Raw genomic sequence first — 15,682 nt, forward strand, 5'->3', positions numbered from 1 at the left:
TGCATCCATCCCCAGCCTTGCTCCATTGACCCACATCTGTCCCCATCCCTGCTCCATCACCCCACATCCATCCCCAGCCTTGCTCCATCACCCCACATCTGTCCCCAGCCCCTGCATCCATCCCCAGCCTTGCTCCATTGCCCCACATCCATCCCCAGCCTTGCTCCATTGCCCCACATCCATCCTCAGCCCCTGCATCCATCCCCAGCCTTGCTCCATCGCCCCACATCCATCCCCAGCCTTGCTCCATCACCCCACATCCACCCCCAGCCCAGTTTCCAGACTCCCGTGCCCGTTCTGCCCCCATCCTTGTCCCCCCCCAGCAGGGATGTTCATGTCCCTGAGCTCATGAGCTCCACATCAGAAGGCTGTGAGCACAACCCGCTCCCCCGCTGCTCGAGGGTCCTGCACCCCTCAGCCCCCCAGCAGTGGGGCACCGCTGCTCCCCCCATCCCCATCCCCTCCGCTCAAGGCCTGGCCCAGGCAGGACTCACACTTCTGGGGGAAGGCGGTCAGGGCATGGGCGGAGGTGAGGCACAGCACCAGCCCCACCAGCAGCAGCATCTGCGATGGGAAGAGCAGCGACACGGTGAAGGAAGTGAAGAGGACCGGCCATCTCCCAGGTGAAGGGGACCAGCCGTGTCCAGGTGAAGGGGACCAGCCGTGTCCGGGTGAAGGGGACCGGCCATCTCCCAGGTGAAGGGGACCGGCCATCTCCCAGGTGAAGGGGACCAGCCGTGTCCAGGTGAAGGGGACCGGCCACGTCCGGGTGAAGGGGACCGGCCACGTCCGGGTGAAGGGGACCGGCCATGTCCGGGTGAAGGGAACCGGCCGTGTCCGGGTGAAGGGGACCGGCCATGTTCGGGTGAAAGGAACCGGCCGTGTCCGGGTGAAGGGGACCGGCCGTGTCCGGGTGAAGGGGACCGGCCGTGTCCGGGTGAAGGGGACCGGCCATGTTCGGGTGAAAGGAACCGGCCGTGTCTGGGTGAAGGGGACCGGCCGTGTCCGGGTGAAGGGGACCGGCCACGTCCGGGTGAAGGGGACCGGCCGTGTCCAGGTGAAGGGGACCGGCCGTGTTCGGGTGAAAGGAACCGGCCGTGTCTGGGTGAAGGGGACCGGCCGTGTCCAGGTGAAGGGGACCGGCCGTGTCTGGGTGAAGGGGACCGGCCGTGTCCGGGTGAAGGGAACCGGCCATGTCCCAGGCAAAGGGGACCGGCCATGTCCAGGTGAAGGGAATTGGCCGTGACCAGGTGAAGGGAACTGGCCACATCCAGGTGAAGGGAACTGGCCACATCCAGGTGAAGGGGACCGGCCGTGTCCAGGCCTATGCTGGCTGCAGGACAGGCGAGGGCAGAGCAGCCTCAGCCCCAGGATGGCAGCAGGATCAGGCACTGGGGAAGGGAGCGGTGCTGGGTGGGAGCAGGTGGAGAAGCCTCGCACCTGGCTGCCGGTGGACAGGACGTCCCAACCCCTCCGGCCCCGGCCCAGTGGACGCCTCTCCCCGGCTGGAGGCTGCGGCCCTGCATGCAGCAGCAGCAGCAGCAGCATCCCTGCGCCGGGGCTGCCCCACGCCTGGCAGCTCCTGGGGGTCCCCGGGGACAAGGTGACAGCGCTCGCGGCGGCCCTGGCCCCCCCGCCGTGCCTACCTTGCTGTGTCGGCAATGCGCGCTGCTCCAGCTGGCTCAGCAGGGTCTGGGGGTGCTGAGCTGGCCCACTATATACCGAGCCGGGACCCCGTGGGGCTGCCCAGGATTGAAACCAAACCCACAAAGCATCACAGTTCTTAGAAGAGGAGAAAGCTTCACGGGGAGGAGCCGCGAACCAGGACCTGACTTCAGCCCCCGGCCCACAAACCTCAGCCTCGGCACGGGCGCTGCCCGGCRCGGGAAGCGGCAGGGGCCCCTTGCCTGCCCCGTCCATGGGCATCGCCGGGGCCGTGAGAAGGGGGCTGCCCCCTCCCGCCTGGGCACCRCCTGGACGGGGGCGAGTGGACACCGCAGGGCCGGGAGGGGTGCTCAGCACCCTTGCACGCAGATCCCCAGCCACGGGGGCCCGCAGGCCCTGCAGCAGGGTTTGCACCGCGCCGCGTGCCGCACGGAGCCCGGTGCATCGCAGGGGAGGGCACGGCCGCGCCGGACAGGGGCCGGAGCGCGGGAAGGCGGCCACCACGGCTCTCCCTGCCGCCAGCCCGGGGAGGTGTTCGCAGGCACAGCGGCGCGGTCTGGAGGGGACGACCGGGCACGGCGCCTGGGGCCAGGCTGGGGTGCAGGACAGCCCTGGGCACACGGCGGGGAACAGCCCGTCTCCGTGCGGCAGAGAAGCCCCGGGAGCGGGAGCCAGCCCTGGACGAGYGTCGGGGCTGGGAACAGCTCTGCCCGCACAGGGCTGGGGAAGCGGCAGGGACGCGGGGATGCAGGCACGGCGGGGAGCTGGCGTTTGTACCGGGGGGGCCGCGGGGAGGCAGGAGCGCGGCGGCAGCAGGAAGGCTGGAGGAGGGAGCAGCAAGGCGCAGGTCGGTGCAGAGGTCTGGGGCGCAGCAGCAGCCGGGCGCCCACAGCACTTGGTGCTGTGCCCCTTCCCTCCCACGGCTGAGCAGCTGCCCCGGCCAYGGCTCCCATGGGACGCAGCCCAGAGCTGGGAATGGAAGGATGATCTGGGGCAGGGGCAGGCACAGCAGCTGCCTCCACCCTGTGCCTGCAAAGAGCAGCCCCGCTCCCGCTGCGCGACGGCTCCGCGCAGCCTGGCAGGGTCCCGGCCCTCCTCTGGCCCCAGCCCCRGGGATGGGGACGGGCGCCGGGGCAGCACCCTGCCCCGCTGCCCCCACGCTCGGCCGTGCCGGAGCAGGACCACGGGGGAGCCCTGCTGCCCCCCAAGCTGGGGGCAGCGGCCCCTTCCAGCGGAGCCTGGCCACGGAGGCAGGCACGACACGGGGTGAGGGGGCTGGGAGCGACCGCGGCGGGGGCAGCTTCCGCCCCCGGCCAGAGCCCAGCAAATCCAGGCTTGGAAAGGGGTAGCGAGGAATGAGTTGCRTGGCTCACGTACTTTCTGGGGTTCCTAGAAGGCGAGGGGGAAGTTCGGGCTGCGCCTCGGCCGGGGGCGGGGGAGAAACCCTGCCGTCACCTCTCGCTGCCCAGCCTTCGAGGCTCGGGCACCCCAGGACCGCGCTGCRGAGCCTCGGGGCCCTTCCCGGGAGCTGCCAAGCGCAGCCAGGCTGCGGCAGGGACAGAGCGGCTCCCTACAACCGCCAACGGTCCCGGAGCCCCCAGCCCACCTGGCACGCTGCCGCAGGGAGCAGCGAGGGAAAGCACCAAGYGCTGCAAAGCTGGAGGCGACGCTGGGGCAGGGAACCATCCCCGTCCCCACGTGCACCCCAGCCCCCATGGAGGCGCGGAGCGAGCACGGGGGGGCCGCATGCCGGGCCGGAGCAGCTGAGCCTCCGGCACATCCAGACGGCTGCCTGCCACCCCCGCAGGCCACAGCTTCCCCTCCGCTTCTGCAGAACAGGGCGAGCGACCGCGGAGGGGAAGACCCGGCGCAAAGGCCAGGGCTGCCCCTCGGAGCATTGGCGAGAGCGGAGGCAGAGGCGCGGTACCTAGAACCGGAGGGGCGAGGTGAGCGAGGCTGGGGATGCACCACGCTCAGAAAGCCCCCGCGTGGGGCTGGGTGGAGGAGCTGGGATGGGAGCAGCCAGCGCTGCCCCGGAGGACACAAGGCTCCGGGAGCAGAGGGAGCCCCGGCAGCRCCAGCGGCAGGGCAGCGCGGCTGGGCCGGCGCAGCGACGGAGCCCTTGGCCCTGCGGGATGGGGCTCTGCTCCCCCCGGCCCTGGTGGCCCGGCTGGACCCCGGCTCCAGCCCCAGGAGCAGCAGCACACGCGCAGCGAGGGCAGACGTCCCCCAGCCCGGCCAGACCCCGCCGGCGCGGACGCCACCTCGCCCTGCAATTACCGACTCCAGGCCGGGAGCAAAGGTCACAAAACTTTATACAGGCGAAACCCGCAGCAGCCCCGCGGCCCCTGGGGAGCTGCTCCCCCGAGCGGCGCGGGGAGCCGGACAGCAGGGCCCGGCCCCCGCCGCCGGAGCAGCCCCAGGTGGAGGGAGCCCGGCAGGGAGCTCCAGCGCAACGCGCCGGCACGGGGCCCCCCCTCCGCCGCRCCGGGCTCTGCCCCCGGGGAGACGCCCTGGGGCTGGCCCCGCGGCCCCGCTGCAGCTGCGGCGCAGCGCTGTCGTCGCTGCAGGCTCTGCCCGCCCTCCCTCCCCGGGGAACGGGACAGCCCTGGCAGCGGCGCTGCCCCCCGGGCTCCCGCGTCCCCCGCCGTCGCGGCTGGGCCCGAGCAGCCCCTCCGCGCAGAGGGCTCCGGCGGCTCCTGCTCACTGCACCACGCAGACCTCCCTCTCTTCGTCCTCCCCTCCAGCCGCCTCTTCCAGCGTCGGCTCAGGCACCGCGGGCACGTCCTCYGCTACCGCCACCTTCTCCCGCAGCTCCGTGAGCAGGTCGCGGCTCTCGCTGGCCGGCAGGTTGCTCAGGTAGTACTGGGGCGCCAGCTCCACCAGCCTAGGGGAGACGGAGGGGCAGCGGAGGGGCAGCCAGCCCCGGCGGGGAGAAGACGGGGCCCGGGGCTGCCTCCAAGGAGRCCTCGCTGGGAGCAGCCTTCCTGCTCCCCCGGACGGGGCCGTCCCATCGCCAGCCCCCGCGCCGGGCCAGGCGTCGCCCCTGGCTCCGCTGTGCTCCTGGGCTGGCACCAGCTCCGGAGCCAGGCGCAGGCGCAGCCCGGGCGCGATCCAGCCCTTCCCCTTCCCCGGGTGCTCACATCTGGGGCTGGATCTCCGAGACCACGCGGAGGCAGTTGTCCTGCGAGATGGTGAACTCGTGGTAGAGGACCCAGGGGGGCAGGCGGCGGGGAGGCCGCCGCAGCAGGTAGCAGCAGGTGGGGGGCAGGTGGGCCACGTGCTTGTGCGTCAGCATCACGTAGTTGCCGGAGCCGTCGATGTCCCGGGCCACCTGGGGGGCRAAGTGGGGGGAGCGAGTGGGGCTGCCAGGAGCCGCCCCCTCGCCCCGCACGGCAGGGACCCTCGCGGGCCCCCAGCCCACCTTGAGGAAGTAGCCGGAGATGAGAGCTCTCTGCAGGTTGAGCACGTTGCTGTCGGTGCCGAAGGCGGGGGGCGAGACGGGCAGCTCGATGCGCCGCATCACTTCCAGAAGCTCGGCCCGCACGACGCCCGCCAGCCGCAGCGCCTCCCCGCTCACCGCGTGCTTGCGGCACCAGCCCTCGTCCGCGTCGTCTGCGGGCAGAGGGGGCTCAGCGCGAGYGGGGCCAGCGCTGGGGAAGCGGAGGCCCCTGCTCGGAAGCTGGTTGCCCAGCGTTGTGCTGTCTCCATCCTTGGAAATGCTCAAAACCCRACTGAACAAGGTCCTGGGCGACCTGCTCCAGGYGACCCTGCTTGAGCAGGGGGTCGGACTAGATCTCCAGAGGTCCCTGCCAACCTCAACCATTCTGAAACACCCCGAAGCTGGTGTTCTGGCTGGGCCAGGGGCTCGTGGGCTGTGAAACCAGGCACCACAGCTCCCACAGACCACGTCCCCTGCAACGCAGCGGGGACAGGGACAGCGCAGGGAACGYGGCCCCCACACCCGGGTTGGGACCCCCTCGCAGCCAGGCTGCAGCAGCTGGACGCTGTTGCCATCACAGCGCTAGCGTTTGCTCCAGAAAGGGACRGGGGTCGTGCAAGGGAGCTGCAGGAGCCTCGCGGGGTGCTCGGTCCCACCCGCAGCCGAGCCCCCGCCCCGCACTCACGCTGTTGGAAGGCGTTGAACACGTTGATGAGGGTGAAGTGGTCTCCGTCCGGGTGCAGCAGGGCCCGTCGGCAYGCGGTCACAGCCTCCTCCAGGTGCGCAGAAGGGGGCACGAAGCAGGGGGAAACTGGGGACAGCGCAGAGGGAAGGGTCAGCACATCTCTCCAGCGCCTGCTCCCGGGAGCCACGCCATCCCCTGTGCCCACGGCACGCCTGGCTCCGGCTCCGGCTCCGGCCCCGGCCCCCGCGGTACCTGTGAGCATGGCAGCCAGGCTGACCATCTCCTCAACGCAGTCGAACTCGCAGGAGGCGATGAGCGCCTTGGCCAGCTGGGGGTCCAGCGGGAAYTCCGACATGATGATCCCCACCTCCGAGAGGTTCCCGTCGTCGTCCAGGGCTGCCAGGTAGTCCAGGTCCTCCAGCGCCTGCATCAGCGACTCGGGGGCTGGGGCAGGGCATCAGCTGGCTGCAGGAGCAGGCAGCGCTGCCCACCCTCCGCCCGCACCCGCGGGGCCCCGCCGCCTCTCTCCGAGGAGAACCAGGGCTGCGGAGAGCGCTGGCCCCACAGGCGCAGCAGCCGCCCCAGCCTCGCCGGCTCTGTCAGCCTCCGGCTCCTCGGTGTGGGGCAGAAACGCTCGGCGGTCCCGACAAGCCTCCCCCATGCCGGGCCCCTCTGCGCCCCGCGGGCGCTACCTGGCCGGTCGAGGAAGTCGCACTGGCCCATGTCGGCGATGTCCAGGCGCTTCAGCAGCAGCACCAGGCGGCTGAGGCTGGTCTCGCTCACGTGGGGCGCGGGGCTGGGGGGCAGGCGCTGCTCGTAGAAGGCCTCCGAGTAGAGGCGCAGGCAGGTGCCTGCAGGCAAGAGGCTGTGAGCTGTGACCGTCGGAGGATGGAGCACAGCAGGGACAGGGCACCACGCGCAGCCAGGCCCGCAGGGCAGGGTTAGGGTCCRGGGCAAGGTGGGAGACCGCAGCTACGCGGCTGCCGCGGGCCCCGCATGGGGTGGGACGACAGCCGGGCCTGGAGAGGCACATTCAGGGCGTCCTCCTGCCCCTGTTTCGGCTGCCCGTGGGACGCGTGGGGCCGGGGCTCTCACCTGGGGGACTGCCCGCGGCTCGCTGCATGCGGGACTCTGCCTGGCTCTTGCTGATGGGCCGCAGCACCTGGGACTCTGCCCGGATCCGGGGGTTGTAAACCTGCAGGATGAGGCCGTGAGAAAGGACAGCCGCAGCCGTGCCCCYGCCGGCTCCAAAGCTTCCTGCGCCCCACCGCCGTGGTGCCGCTRTGAGGCGAGCTGGGCCCCAACACGGGGGTCACACGCTCCATGCTGCAGCCTGGGGCATCGCTCAGCGGGAGCCCTCGAGGAGCAGAGGGCACAGGCACCCGCAGCCCCCGCTCCCTCCCCAGCCTCTCTTTTTCCACTCACCAAGCTCAGGCCGGCGGCAGAGACCCCGGGAGCTTCCCTCCCCGCACCGCTGACTGCACCCAGAGCAGACAGAYCCAGGCCCGCCGCTCGCAGCCGCGCGGCTCCCCGTCCGCGCGCCGCCRGCACAGGCCAGCATCGCTCACATTGCGCAGCTCCAGCCCTGAGTCAATGACGAAGCGCACGGTCCCCAGCGAGAAGGATGAGTCCGYGAGCCAGTGCGTGACGATCACCCTCCTTTCTCGGCCCTTCTCCTCCAGCGTCTCGTACACCTTCTGGGCCGCGCGCCCCACGCCGGGATGCAGGGGTAGGACCAGCAGCGGGCCCAGCCCCGGGTTCAGGGCCACGGCCTCGGTCTTGATTGCCTCGCAGCACTCGGTGATCTCCTGCAGGGAGGGACGGGGGGGACAGCAGTAAGGTCCCGCCACCGCGGCAAGCCGCCCCACATCCCCGGGGCCAGGGCGCGCTGCTCCGTGCCCATCCGGCCAGCTCCCGCCTGCTCCGCGCAGAGGGATCCTTGAGCCCGCACCGTGCGGCAGCTCCCGGCAGAGATGTCCCGCTTCACACAGTCTCATCCCCCAACGCCCCCAGCACAGAGCGGCCCCCAGCCTTTCTCAGCGCTTCCCTCCGCGCCCGCAGAAAGGGATCCCCAGCCAGACCTCTCCTTCCCCCTTCCCCGCCCCCAGCGCCTTTCCCTCTCCCCGCGCTCGCGGCACGGTGACGTCCCCGAGCTGCCCACCTGCTCGCTGGCCAGGAAGAGCAGCACGTGGCCGGGCTCCTGCCGCCGGTGAACGTCCAGCACGGCCTGGCAGGCGGCCGCCACGTGCCCGCGGGCCTGCGGCTCCCTGTAGAGCAGCCGCGGCGGGGGGCCGGGCTCCGGCACCCGCACCACGGGCGGGTCGCCACAGAAGGCACGCAGTCGCTCCTCCAGGCACGGCGAGGTCACCACCACCACCTTGAGCTCGGGGCGCTGGCGCAGCACGTCCTTCAGCAGCCCCAGCAGCACGTCCGTCGGCACCGTGCGCTCCTGCGCCTCGTCCAGCACGATGACGCCRTACTGGCGCAGCAGCGGGTCCGACGTCATCTCCCGCAGCAGCATCTCGTCGGAGCAGTACCTGCCGCAGCCCCGGCCCCGTCAGGCCGTGGGGGAAGCAGCGCGGGCTGGAAACCCACCACCCGATGTCCCCACGCGGCCGCTCGCCCCCTCCCCGCTCCCACCAGAGCTCAGGAAGCAACACTCACCCTGCCAGGGAGCAGGCAGCCGAGTTCATCGCTCCCCCAGCCCAGCCAGGACGGATTAAGGGATTACGCCGCAGCCGGGGAACGCAGCGGGATTACAGCGCAGCGCGACCGGCACTCCCAGCACTGCGCCGCCCGGCAGGGGCCCGGCCGGCGGGCGAAGGCAGGCGAGTGCGGGCTCCACTGCCGGCCGCGCCGTGCCCCTCACCTCAGGATGGTCTCCGCGGTGCAGCAGTCCTCGTGCGGGACGCAGTAGCCGACCTCGTGGCCCAGGTTAAGGTCCATCTCGTCCGCCACGCGAAGCGAGAGGCTGAGGGCGGCCAGGCTGTGGGGCTGGGTGCAGGCCACCAGGCCGTGCGCAAACTGCAGGGAGAGGGCGTACTCCGCACACCACTGCGGGATCTGCAAGGAAGAAGCGTCCGTCCGGGGCCTGGAGGCACCGCCGCGCTGGCCAGGAGCGCGGGGCGTTCCCCTCCCTGTTGCTGGCGCTCAGGGACGCCCTGCAGCACGACCAAGCTTTGCACAGCGCGACGCCACGGCCCCCTCGCGGGGTCCCCCGAGCGCTCCCGGGGCTCTGCGTGGGGCAGCGAGAGACGCCAGGGAAAGACCACGCTGAGCCGCCTCGAACACACGGCGACAAGAAAGCGCTGCAGCCCCGGGAAGGGAAGGGAAGGGAAGGGAAGGGAAGGGAAGGGAAGGGGCCCGGACATCGCCACCCCCGTGCGGGGCAGCGCAGAGGCCAGACGGTCTGGAGGGGGTGGCAGCTCCACACATCTGAGCGAGGAGCATCTGCGAGTTTCCTGGGATCCCAGCTCCAACCGCCACCACAGCAGGAGCTGGGCGAGATGGTGCCGTCTGCCAACCCTCCCAACCGGCCGCCGCAGCTGGCGGCGAGGTCCCGGGCTCCAGCAGCCCGAGGACCGTTGCCCRGACGGGCGAGACAGGAGCCCTGCCGGTCCCGGACCGCCCACGGCTCTGGCAGAGGAACAGGGCAAGCGCAGAGAGATCCTCCTCCGAGCCAAACCTCCCAGAAACGCGTCTGTAGGACTTCCTGAGCCAGAGGTTATAAAGAAGCATTCAGTAGCTCCTCAGGGACTTGACTTCCCAAGTTACCATTATTTCTCAGCCCACAGCATCCTGTGCAGGGAGCTCCACAGTCTCATCCCTATGAGACACCGTGGCCCCCGGCTCTCGTGGTAAGGGCCCGGGACRACTGCCCTGTGCATCTCCACCCTGCCACGTCATTCTGCGGGCAGAGAAGTTACAAGGGACATAACTTCTTGTCCACATCAAAGTCTTGGTCTGTCAGTCCTTCCCTTGCAGAGAGGCCGCTCCTCCTCTGACCAGTCCCCGCTGCCCTTCTCCGCACCTTTCCAGTCCGCCACGCTTGGGGTTTGGGATTGCGGGATACACCCCCTAACTGCACGTTCATGCCTTCATTAGGAGAACTGGCCCCTTGCTCCTCTTTGGTCCCTCTCCCGTCACCTGCCGTCTCTGCAGGGAAGGCCTGAGCAGGCCCCAGGTCAGGAAGGCGGCTGCTACCCACGGCAAAGGGGGCAGGTGAGCGGCCACTGGCGAAGTCCACGGGACCCTGCAGCAGCCACGAGCCTGTGGCAGGGGCTCGAGCCCCTCCCTGCGGGGCCACAGGGCTTGCTGACCACCTCAGAAGCCCTAAGGTGTGAGGCAGGAAAGCAGCATCAAGGTGACAGCTGCGTCCCGAGCATCCAGCCAGGTAGCGCGGGACAGGCTCCTGGGATCACGCGGATGCTCCTCAGGCACTGGAGACCAGAATTTGCCATTTAACTCTGCTTGCAACACCCCAGCCCACCTCACCCACTTGCTCAGTGCCCCATGCATCACCGGTGCACAAGCGGTCCCRCTGCTCCCCGGTGTCTGTACAGCACCCGGAGGCACAGACAGGCCCGGSAGGCAAAGACCTGCTCGAAGACCTGCCCTCGGAGAGCTCTCGGCTGYGCGAGAGCTCGCGCCGTCAGCCTCGCGTCCGGGACTGCATGCTACCAGGCGCCGGCAGTAGCCACGGGTGGGCTTGCAGTCTGCTCCTCCRCCTGGCCCTGCAAGTCCCCAAGAATCAGCCCTGCTCGGACGTATCTCCGTGCACAGCTCTGGGCTCTCCCCGCTGCCTCCGCTCCGCCCGCAAGGATCGGTGARGGTGCCAGCACAGAGCGCAGGCAGCCCTCTGCCACGAAAACGGCAAAGGGACCCGGCTTGTGCGTCGCTTCTTCCCTCTTTGGGTAGAAACGTCAAATTAGAGGGGTGTTGTCGCACCACCACACAGGGTCGGATGCTTCGTGCAGTCCTGTGAGTCAGGCCAGGTCTGCTTGCCTGCTCAGGGCACGGTCTTTCCAGAGTCCTGCAGGGACTTCACGCAGGGCACCCGCACCTAAGAAAGCCCCGCTCTGGGGCCAGAGGAGGCCAAGGCCTGCACAAGCCGCGCTCAGGGTCCTTCTTCCCCCAGAMGGGACCGCACGGACAGGGCTGTGCTCGGAGCTGAATCCCCGGGCCAGCTGCTGCGGCCTGGTTACACCCAAGGGAGGTGTTTTGGGCAAGTGGCCCAGAGCCCCGCTGGCAACACCCTGATAATCCCACAGGGCCTCCGAGCTGCCAAGCTTTGCTCCGAATCGCATACGGCCCTGCTGAGGCCCACAGCTACCCCAGCAGCTTCCAGGTGAACCCTCCCCCGGTCAAAGTCTGCGTGACGATGCCTCCAGGTGCCGTGCCAGCACTGTCAGAGGAGGTCAGCGTCCCTGGACACACGTGCTGGGGCAGGCAGGATCCTGGCACCCCGCGCCTGCCACCTGCTTGGCACTGTCCAGCCTGGCTGCCCTAGCCTGCCGCCGCCGCCCCGGACACGCGGTGCCGGGGCAGGACCGCTCCCTCTGCCCGCATGCCTCCGYGCGGCTCCCAGAGCGGAAACAGCAGCGCCGCCTTCCCCGCTCCCGCGCCGAGGCCTGGAGCACCTGGCCCAGCTCACTCCCACCGGCCCCGCTCCCGGCGCAGGCTGGCTGGCTTGGCTGGCTCCGCACGGCCCTGCCCGTCCTCCGGGCTCGCGCCCTCCCGGGTGCTGCGCCGCAGAGCTGGGAGCCATCCCGGGCCGCAGCCCCGGCAGTCAGCTCCTCTGCCCGCCCCGCAGGCTACCCAGGGGTGCCAGGATCTCCGTGCTCCTGCCTCCCTCCCGCAGCCCTGTCCGGGCTCAGATCTCCCGGTTTCAGCACAGCCCTGAACGCCTGCCAGCCGCGCAGTAAACACTGACTGACGCCACACCGCAGGGCCGGCCCTGGCGCGCCGGGGAGCGAGCGCAGCCAGCCCGCTCTGCCGGGGATAGGGTCCGGTTTTCTCCGTGCCACGTGGGCTGTGGTTCTCCCACAGCACAGCTGGCAGGTCAGATCCGCACACAGGACCCACAGGGAAGGCAGCTGCCTCCGGGCAGGACAGAGCAGCTGCTGACAGCAACATCAGAGCTATTCGGAGCAGGAATGACTCTTAGCTGCCACGAGGGCGCAGGAAGGGACTGTCCACGGAGCAGTCGGTACCACAGCCCTGTGCCGGGCTCCCAGACAGCAGCCTGGCCCTCCCCAACCTCACGCTGTGCCGGTGGGGCCGGGCGCTCCCGGCTGCCCTGGCACAGCCCCCTCCTCACCTGCGTGCTCTTGCCCGTGCCAGGAGCCCCGGACACCAGGACGATGCCACTGTTGCCCTCCAGGTGCTCCATGAAGCTGTACTTGGTGGTCCAGACGGGCAGGTCGCGGCGCTGCCGCAGGAGCTCGTAGTAGCGGGAAGAGAAGGGCAGCCCATCGTAGGGGTTCACCTCCAGATCACCGTCGCAGCCCAGAGCCGGGTCGTCCTCCTCCTCGTCCTCATCCAGCACGGAGCCAGGGCCGTTCTGCCGGGGCGGGGAGCCGGGGGCCCCGCTGCTGGCCATGGCAGGGCGCTGCGGGYGGCCGGGTGCTGCAAGGGACAGGCAAGAGGGGGGCTAGGGCCRCTGCAGGTCCCAGGAGACCCGGCGCAGAACCGGGCCAGCCTGGCGCAGACCCACCCTCGCCGGTGCCCCGGCAAGAGCCCGGTGCCGGCTCCCTGCGCCCGGCAGCACCCTCGGGGCAGGGGGGACCTGCCAGGGCACTCGCATGGGCAGCAGGGTCTGGGCTGCGGCAGAGGGAGACGGACGGGGGGGGCGAGGCCAGGCTGTGGGGCAGCTGGGACAGGCGGGCGCAGATCGGACCGGACCAGAGAGAACCGGACCGGACCGTGGGGAAACCGGGACAGGGAGGGGGCAAGACTGGGGCACCGCGAGCGGGGCAGAGGGGGAACCGGACCGGGCAGAGGCACCTTGAATGGAACAGCCGGACACGGACAGCTTGGGCGCCGGCCCGAGGAGCACGGGACAGCCCTGGCAGACCGCACCGGACCGAACCGCACCGGACCGGCTGGGCACGGGGACACCGGGATGGACCGGACAGAACCAGGGGCCCGGACTCAGCCCAGCCCGGCCCGGCCCGAGCCGCGGCTCCGGTTCGGGCCCCGGATCCGGTTCCGGTTCCGGTTCCGGTTCCGGCCGCGGCGCGGCCCGGCCCGCGGCTCACCTGCGCGCACCGCCGCCACCTCGGGGCTCTGCCTCGGGAGACGTCAGGTGACCGCGGGCGGCGGTCACGTGGCCCCGCCCGCCGCCGCCAATCAGCGGCGCCGGGCGGCCCCCGCCGCGCGGAGGCCACGCCCCCCCGCGGGCGCCGCACCGCCCCTTCAGCGGCTCGTGCCCGCCCACCGGGGCGCGGCCGGTCAGCCCCACCCACCCCGCCCAGTCCACCAATCAGCGCGCAGCACGGGCCCCTCCTGTTGCTAGGCGCGGCGGTGCCTGCGTGGCAACGGGCGGGTGCGGGCCTAGCGCGCCGCGGAGCCTCGGCCCGTTACCGRGGTCACGGCCTGGCCCTGGGGCCGCGGGCAAGGCCTAGCCTGACCTGACCTGCGGCTCGGAGGCCRTGGCCGTGTGTGGCCCTGGTGGGGCCGAGCCCTGTCCCCCATCCCTCGGAGGGCTGCCAGGCAGGGGGTCAGCCCCGTCCCCTGTCCCCGGGGCACCAGGGCTGGTGGGTGACGCTTGTTGTGTTTCGGTTACCAGATTTCAGTCCACCTGATGCTCACCATGTGCTGCCCTAGTTCCCTAACGAGGTGCTGCGYGGTGTCAGGTCTGGTGCCTTCGGGGGGGTGAGCGTGTTACATCCACACCGCTCGTGTGTCCCCACGTTCCTCTCCAGCCGCGCTGGGCTGACAGCCCGTCTCCCGTTAACCCCAGCGACAGGCCRTAATTAACGTGACCGGCATGCGGACGAGGTATCACGGGGTGACCCCGCAGAGCCCCCGGTGCCGTGCTCTGCCTCCCGCTGCGGGTGGGGGCTGTTCACCCCGCGTGTTCCTGCAGCTCGGTCGGGAGGACCTTTGGGCCCCAGCCRCTCTCCTCGCACCTAGTGAACATAAACAAGCCAAGCTCCCCTGTATCCAGGCAACCACGAAGGTTTAGTCCTGCAGTCTGTTCCCTTTAGCTTTCCAGGCCCGGCCTAAAACAGGCTCCCCTGGAGGGAAGCATCTCTTTCCCTTCCGCTGCCAAACTGGGTCTCTGGCAACGACGAAATCCCTCTCTACGAGGACACCTTCCCTGCTCCCCGCTGGGGCAGCGCTCGCCCCGGCAGGGTCTCCCGGCCTTTCGGTCGCTCTTGCGGGGGGGATCCCTTGCAGGTGGCGTGTGGCCAGCACCGCCGACAGCGTCTGGCTGTTCATCTCCCATTGCATGTGCCCGGGGGGCACACGAGACGGCGGTAGCCAGCTGCAGCTCTCACTCAGGGTCTCCCTGAGCAAACCTGCAGATGACAATGACAACTTCTAGGTGGCTGCTCTAGACTCTGATCTGAGCCTGCCTTAGGCAGGAAACCCCCAAACTCCCCTACTTTTCCGCTCAGGACTTTGCTTTGCACCCGGCTAATGCACCTGCGTGTGTGGCTCAGACACCCTCCGAATAACCTAGCTGTGCAGGCTGCAGGAGCTGGGCCTGGGCTCGCACCAGAGAACGGACAGGCCCCCCCAGCCCTCCCGTTCGTGCCTGGCCTCTGCCGCTGCTTCCCCTGGCGCCCTGAGCTGGCAGAGGGAGGCCGGAGGGCGGTGGCCAGCCCCGTCCGACCCGCGCGCCCCAGCCTCGCTTGGCAGCGCGTGCTGCGCAGGGGGGCTGGCTCCTGTCGCAGGCACGGCGCCCCCAGCCCCCGCTGCAGGGCAGCTGGGCTCCGTCCCGGCACATCTGGGCTCCGTCCTGCTCCCCAGGGCGGACGGAGYGGGTCGGGGAAGTGGGACTGTCCCAGAACCACGCTCTCGGCTCTGGTGACCACGTGCCCCTCACCGCCTCCAGCCTCCCCTTTAGCCAGCATGCTTTACAATGTCATCTTTCGCCTTCTCCCTCCCTGTAGTTTGCTCCGGTTTATTTATACACTCATGTTTCAACCCCTGATAAAGCCATCCATCACCCTGACTGCTCCGGTAGCTTTTCCTGGCTCTTGAACATGGTCCAAGTGTCTCAGACGGGACCTTGCAACAGCATTAACATTGCCCCATCCCTGCTGGGTGATTTCCCCTTTCCACGAGGCCAGCCCAYAGATCAGCCCATTGCTCTGCTCTGTCCTGTCCCCTCGGAGGAGCCCCCGTGCTGTAAAACACTCTCCTGCTGCTAGTCTTGAGGTGTGCTGGGCACAGCCGGAGCTCAAACCCTCGCAGCACGTGTCCGGTCCAGCTTTCCTCCTGCCGGGCAGGCTGCCCTGGACGGGAGAAGCTGTGAGCTGAAACCCTGTCCGGTCCCAGGAAGGGGGCTGCACGCGACGCCAGGCGAGGGCTCAGCCCCAAGGGTGCCCCCAAGAGCCCCTCAGCCGGGGCGTGCTGGGGGGGAGGCTGGCAGCCAGCCCACCCTTCCCCGGCTGGGCGCAGCCCGCCAGCCCGCAGGGCCCTTGCGCAGCGCCAGCTCACGGCCCCGCGTCACACGTAGGCTCTGTGGCACCGCCAGCGCTGCCAGGTGCCCTGTGCCCGTGCTGAGCACCCAGCCTCCAAGCCAGGCGCCCTGTGCCTGTGCTGAGCACCCAGCATCCAAGTCAGGCACCCTGCGGCGGTGCTGAGCACCCAGCATCCAAGCCCGGTGCCCTGTGCCGGTGCCGAGCACCCAGCATTCAAGCCAGGCACCCTGCATC

The 15,682-nt window shown here is 70.2% G+C and overlaps 2 protein-coding genes across 4 annotated transcripts in view; both read right to left on the reverse strand.

The window, feature by feature from the left end:
- Nucleotides 1-3,042, reverse strand: part of LOC112978204 (tyrosine-protein phosphatase non-receptor type 23-like) — a 5,956-nt gene extending 2,914 nt beyond the window's left edge. The window contains exon 1 of the mRNA XM_026091467.1: nt 495-3,042. Coding sequence (XP_025947252.1) covers nt 495-1,926 — 1,432 coding nt within the window. The 5' untranslated portion in view covers nt 1,927-3,042. The remainder of the gene's footprint in view (nt 1-494) is intronic.
- Nucleotides 3,043-3,961: 919 nt separating this feature from the next.
- On the reverse strand, nt 3,962-13,122 carry DQX1 (DEAQ-box RNA dependent ATPase 1). Of its 3 annotated transcripts, XM_026091471.1 has the most exons (12): nt 13,052-13,122; nt 12,112-12,419; nt 8,662-8,855; nt 7,954-8,329; nt 7,361-7,600; nt 6,888-6,987; nt 6,485-6,643; nt 6,045-6,236; nt 5,793-5,918; nt 5,090-5,280; nt 4,809-4,999; nt 3,962-4,552 (listed from the first exon to the last, which is right to left on the reverse strand). In XM_026091471.1, the coding sequence occupies exons 2-12, from the start codon at nt 12,391-12,393 to the stop codon at nt 4,369-4,371; spliced, it is 2,235 nt and encodes a 744-aa protein (XP_025947256.1). In that variant the 5' UTR covers nt 12,394-12,419; nt 13,052-13,122; the 3' UTR covers nt 3,962-4,368. The 3 variants fall into 3 exon arrangements, with proteins under 3 accessions (XP_025947256.1, XP_025947253.1, XP_025947254.1); XM_026091468.1 differs by having other exon boundaries at nt 4,809-5,280; XM_026091469.1 differs by lacking the exon at nt 13,052-13,122 and adding an exon at nt 12,798-12,997 and having other exon boundaries at nt 4,809-5,280.
- Between the last annotated feature and the right edge of the window lie 2,560 nt (nt 13,123-15,682).

The sequence above is a fragment of the Apteryx rowi genome, unplaced genomic scaffold (assembly GCF_003343035.1).
Source record: "Apteryx rowi isolate R43461 unplaced genomic scaffold, aptRow1 scaffold_903, whole genome shotgun sequence".
Classification (NCBI taxonomy): domain Eukaryota; kingdom Metazoa; phylum Chordata; class Aves; order Apterygiformes; family Apterygidae; genus Apteryx; species Apteryx rowi.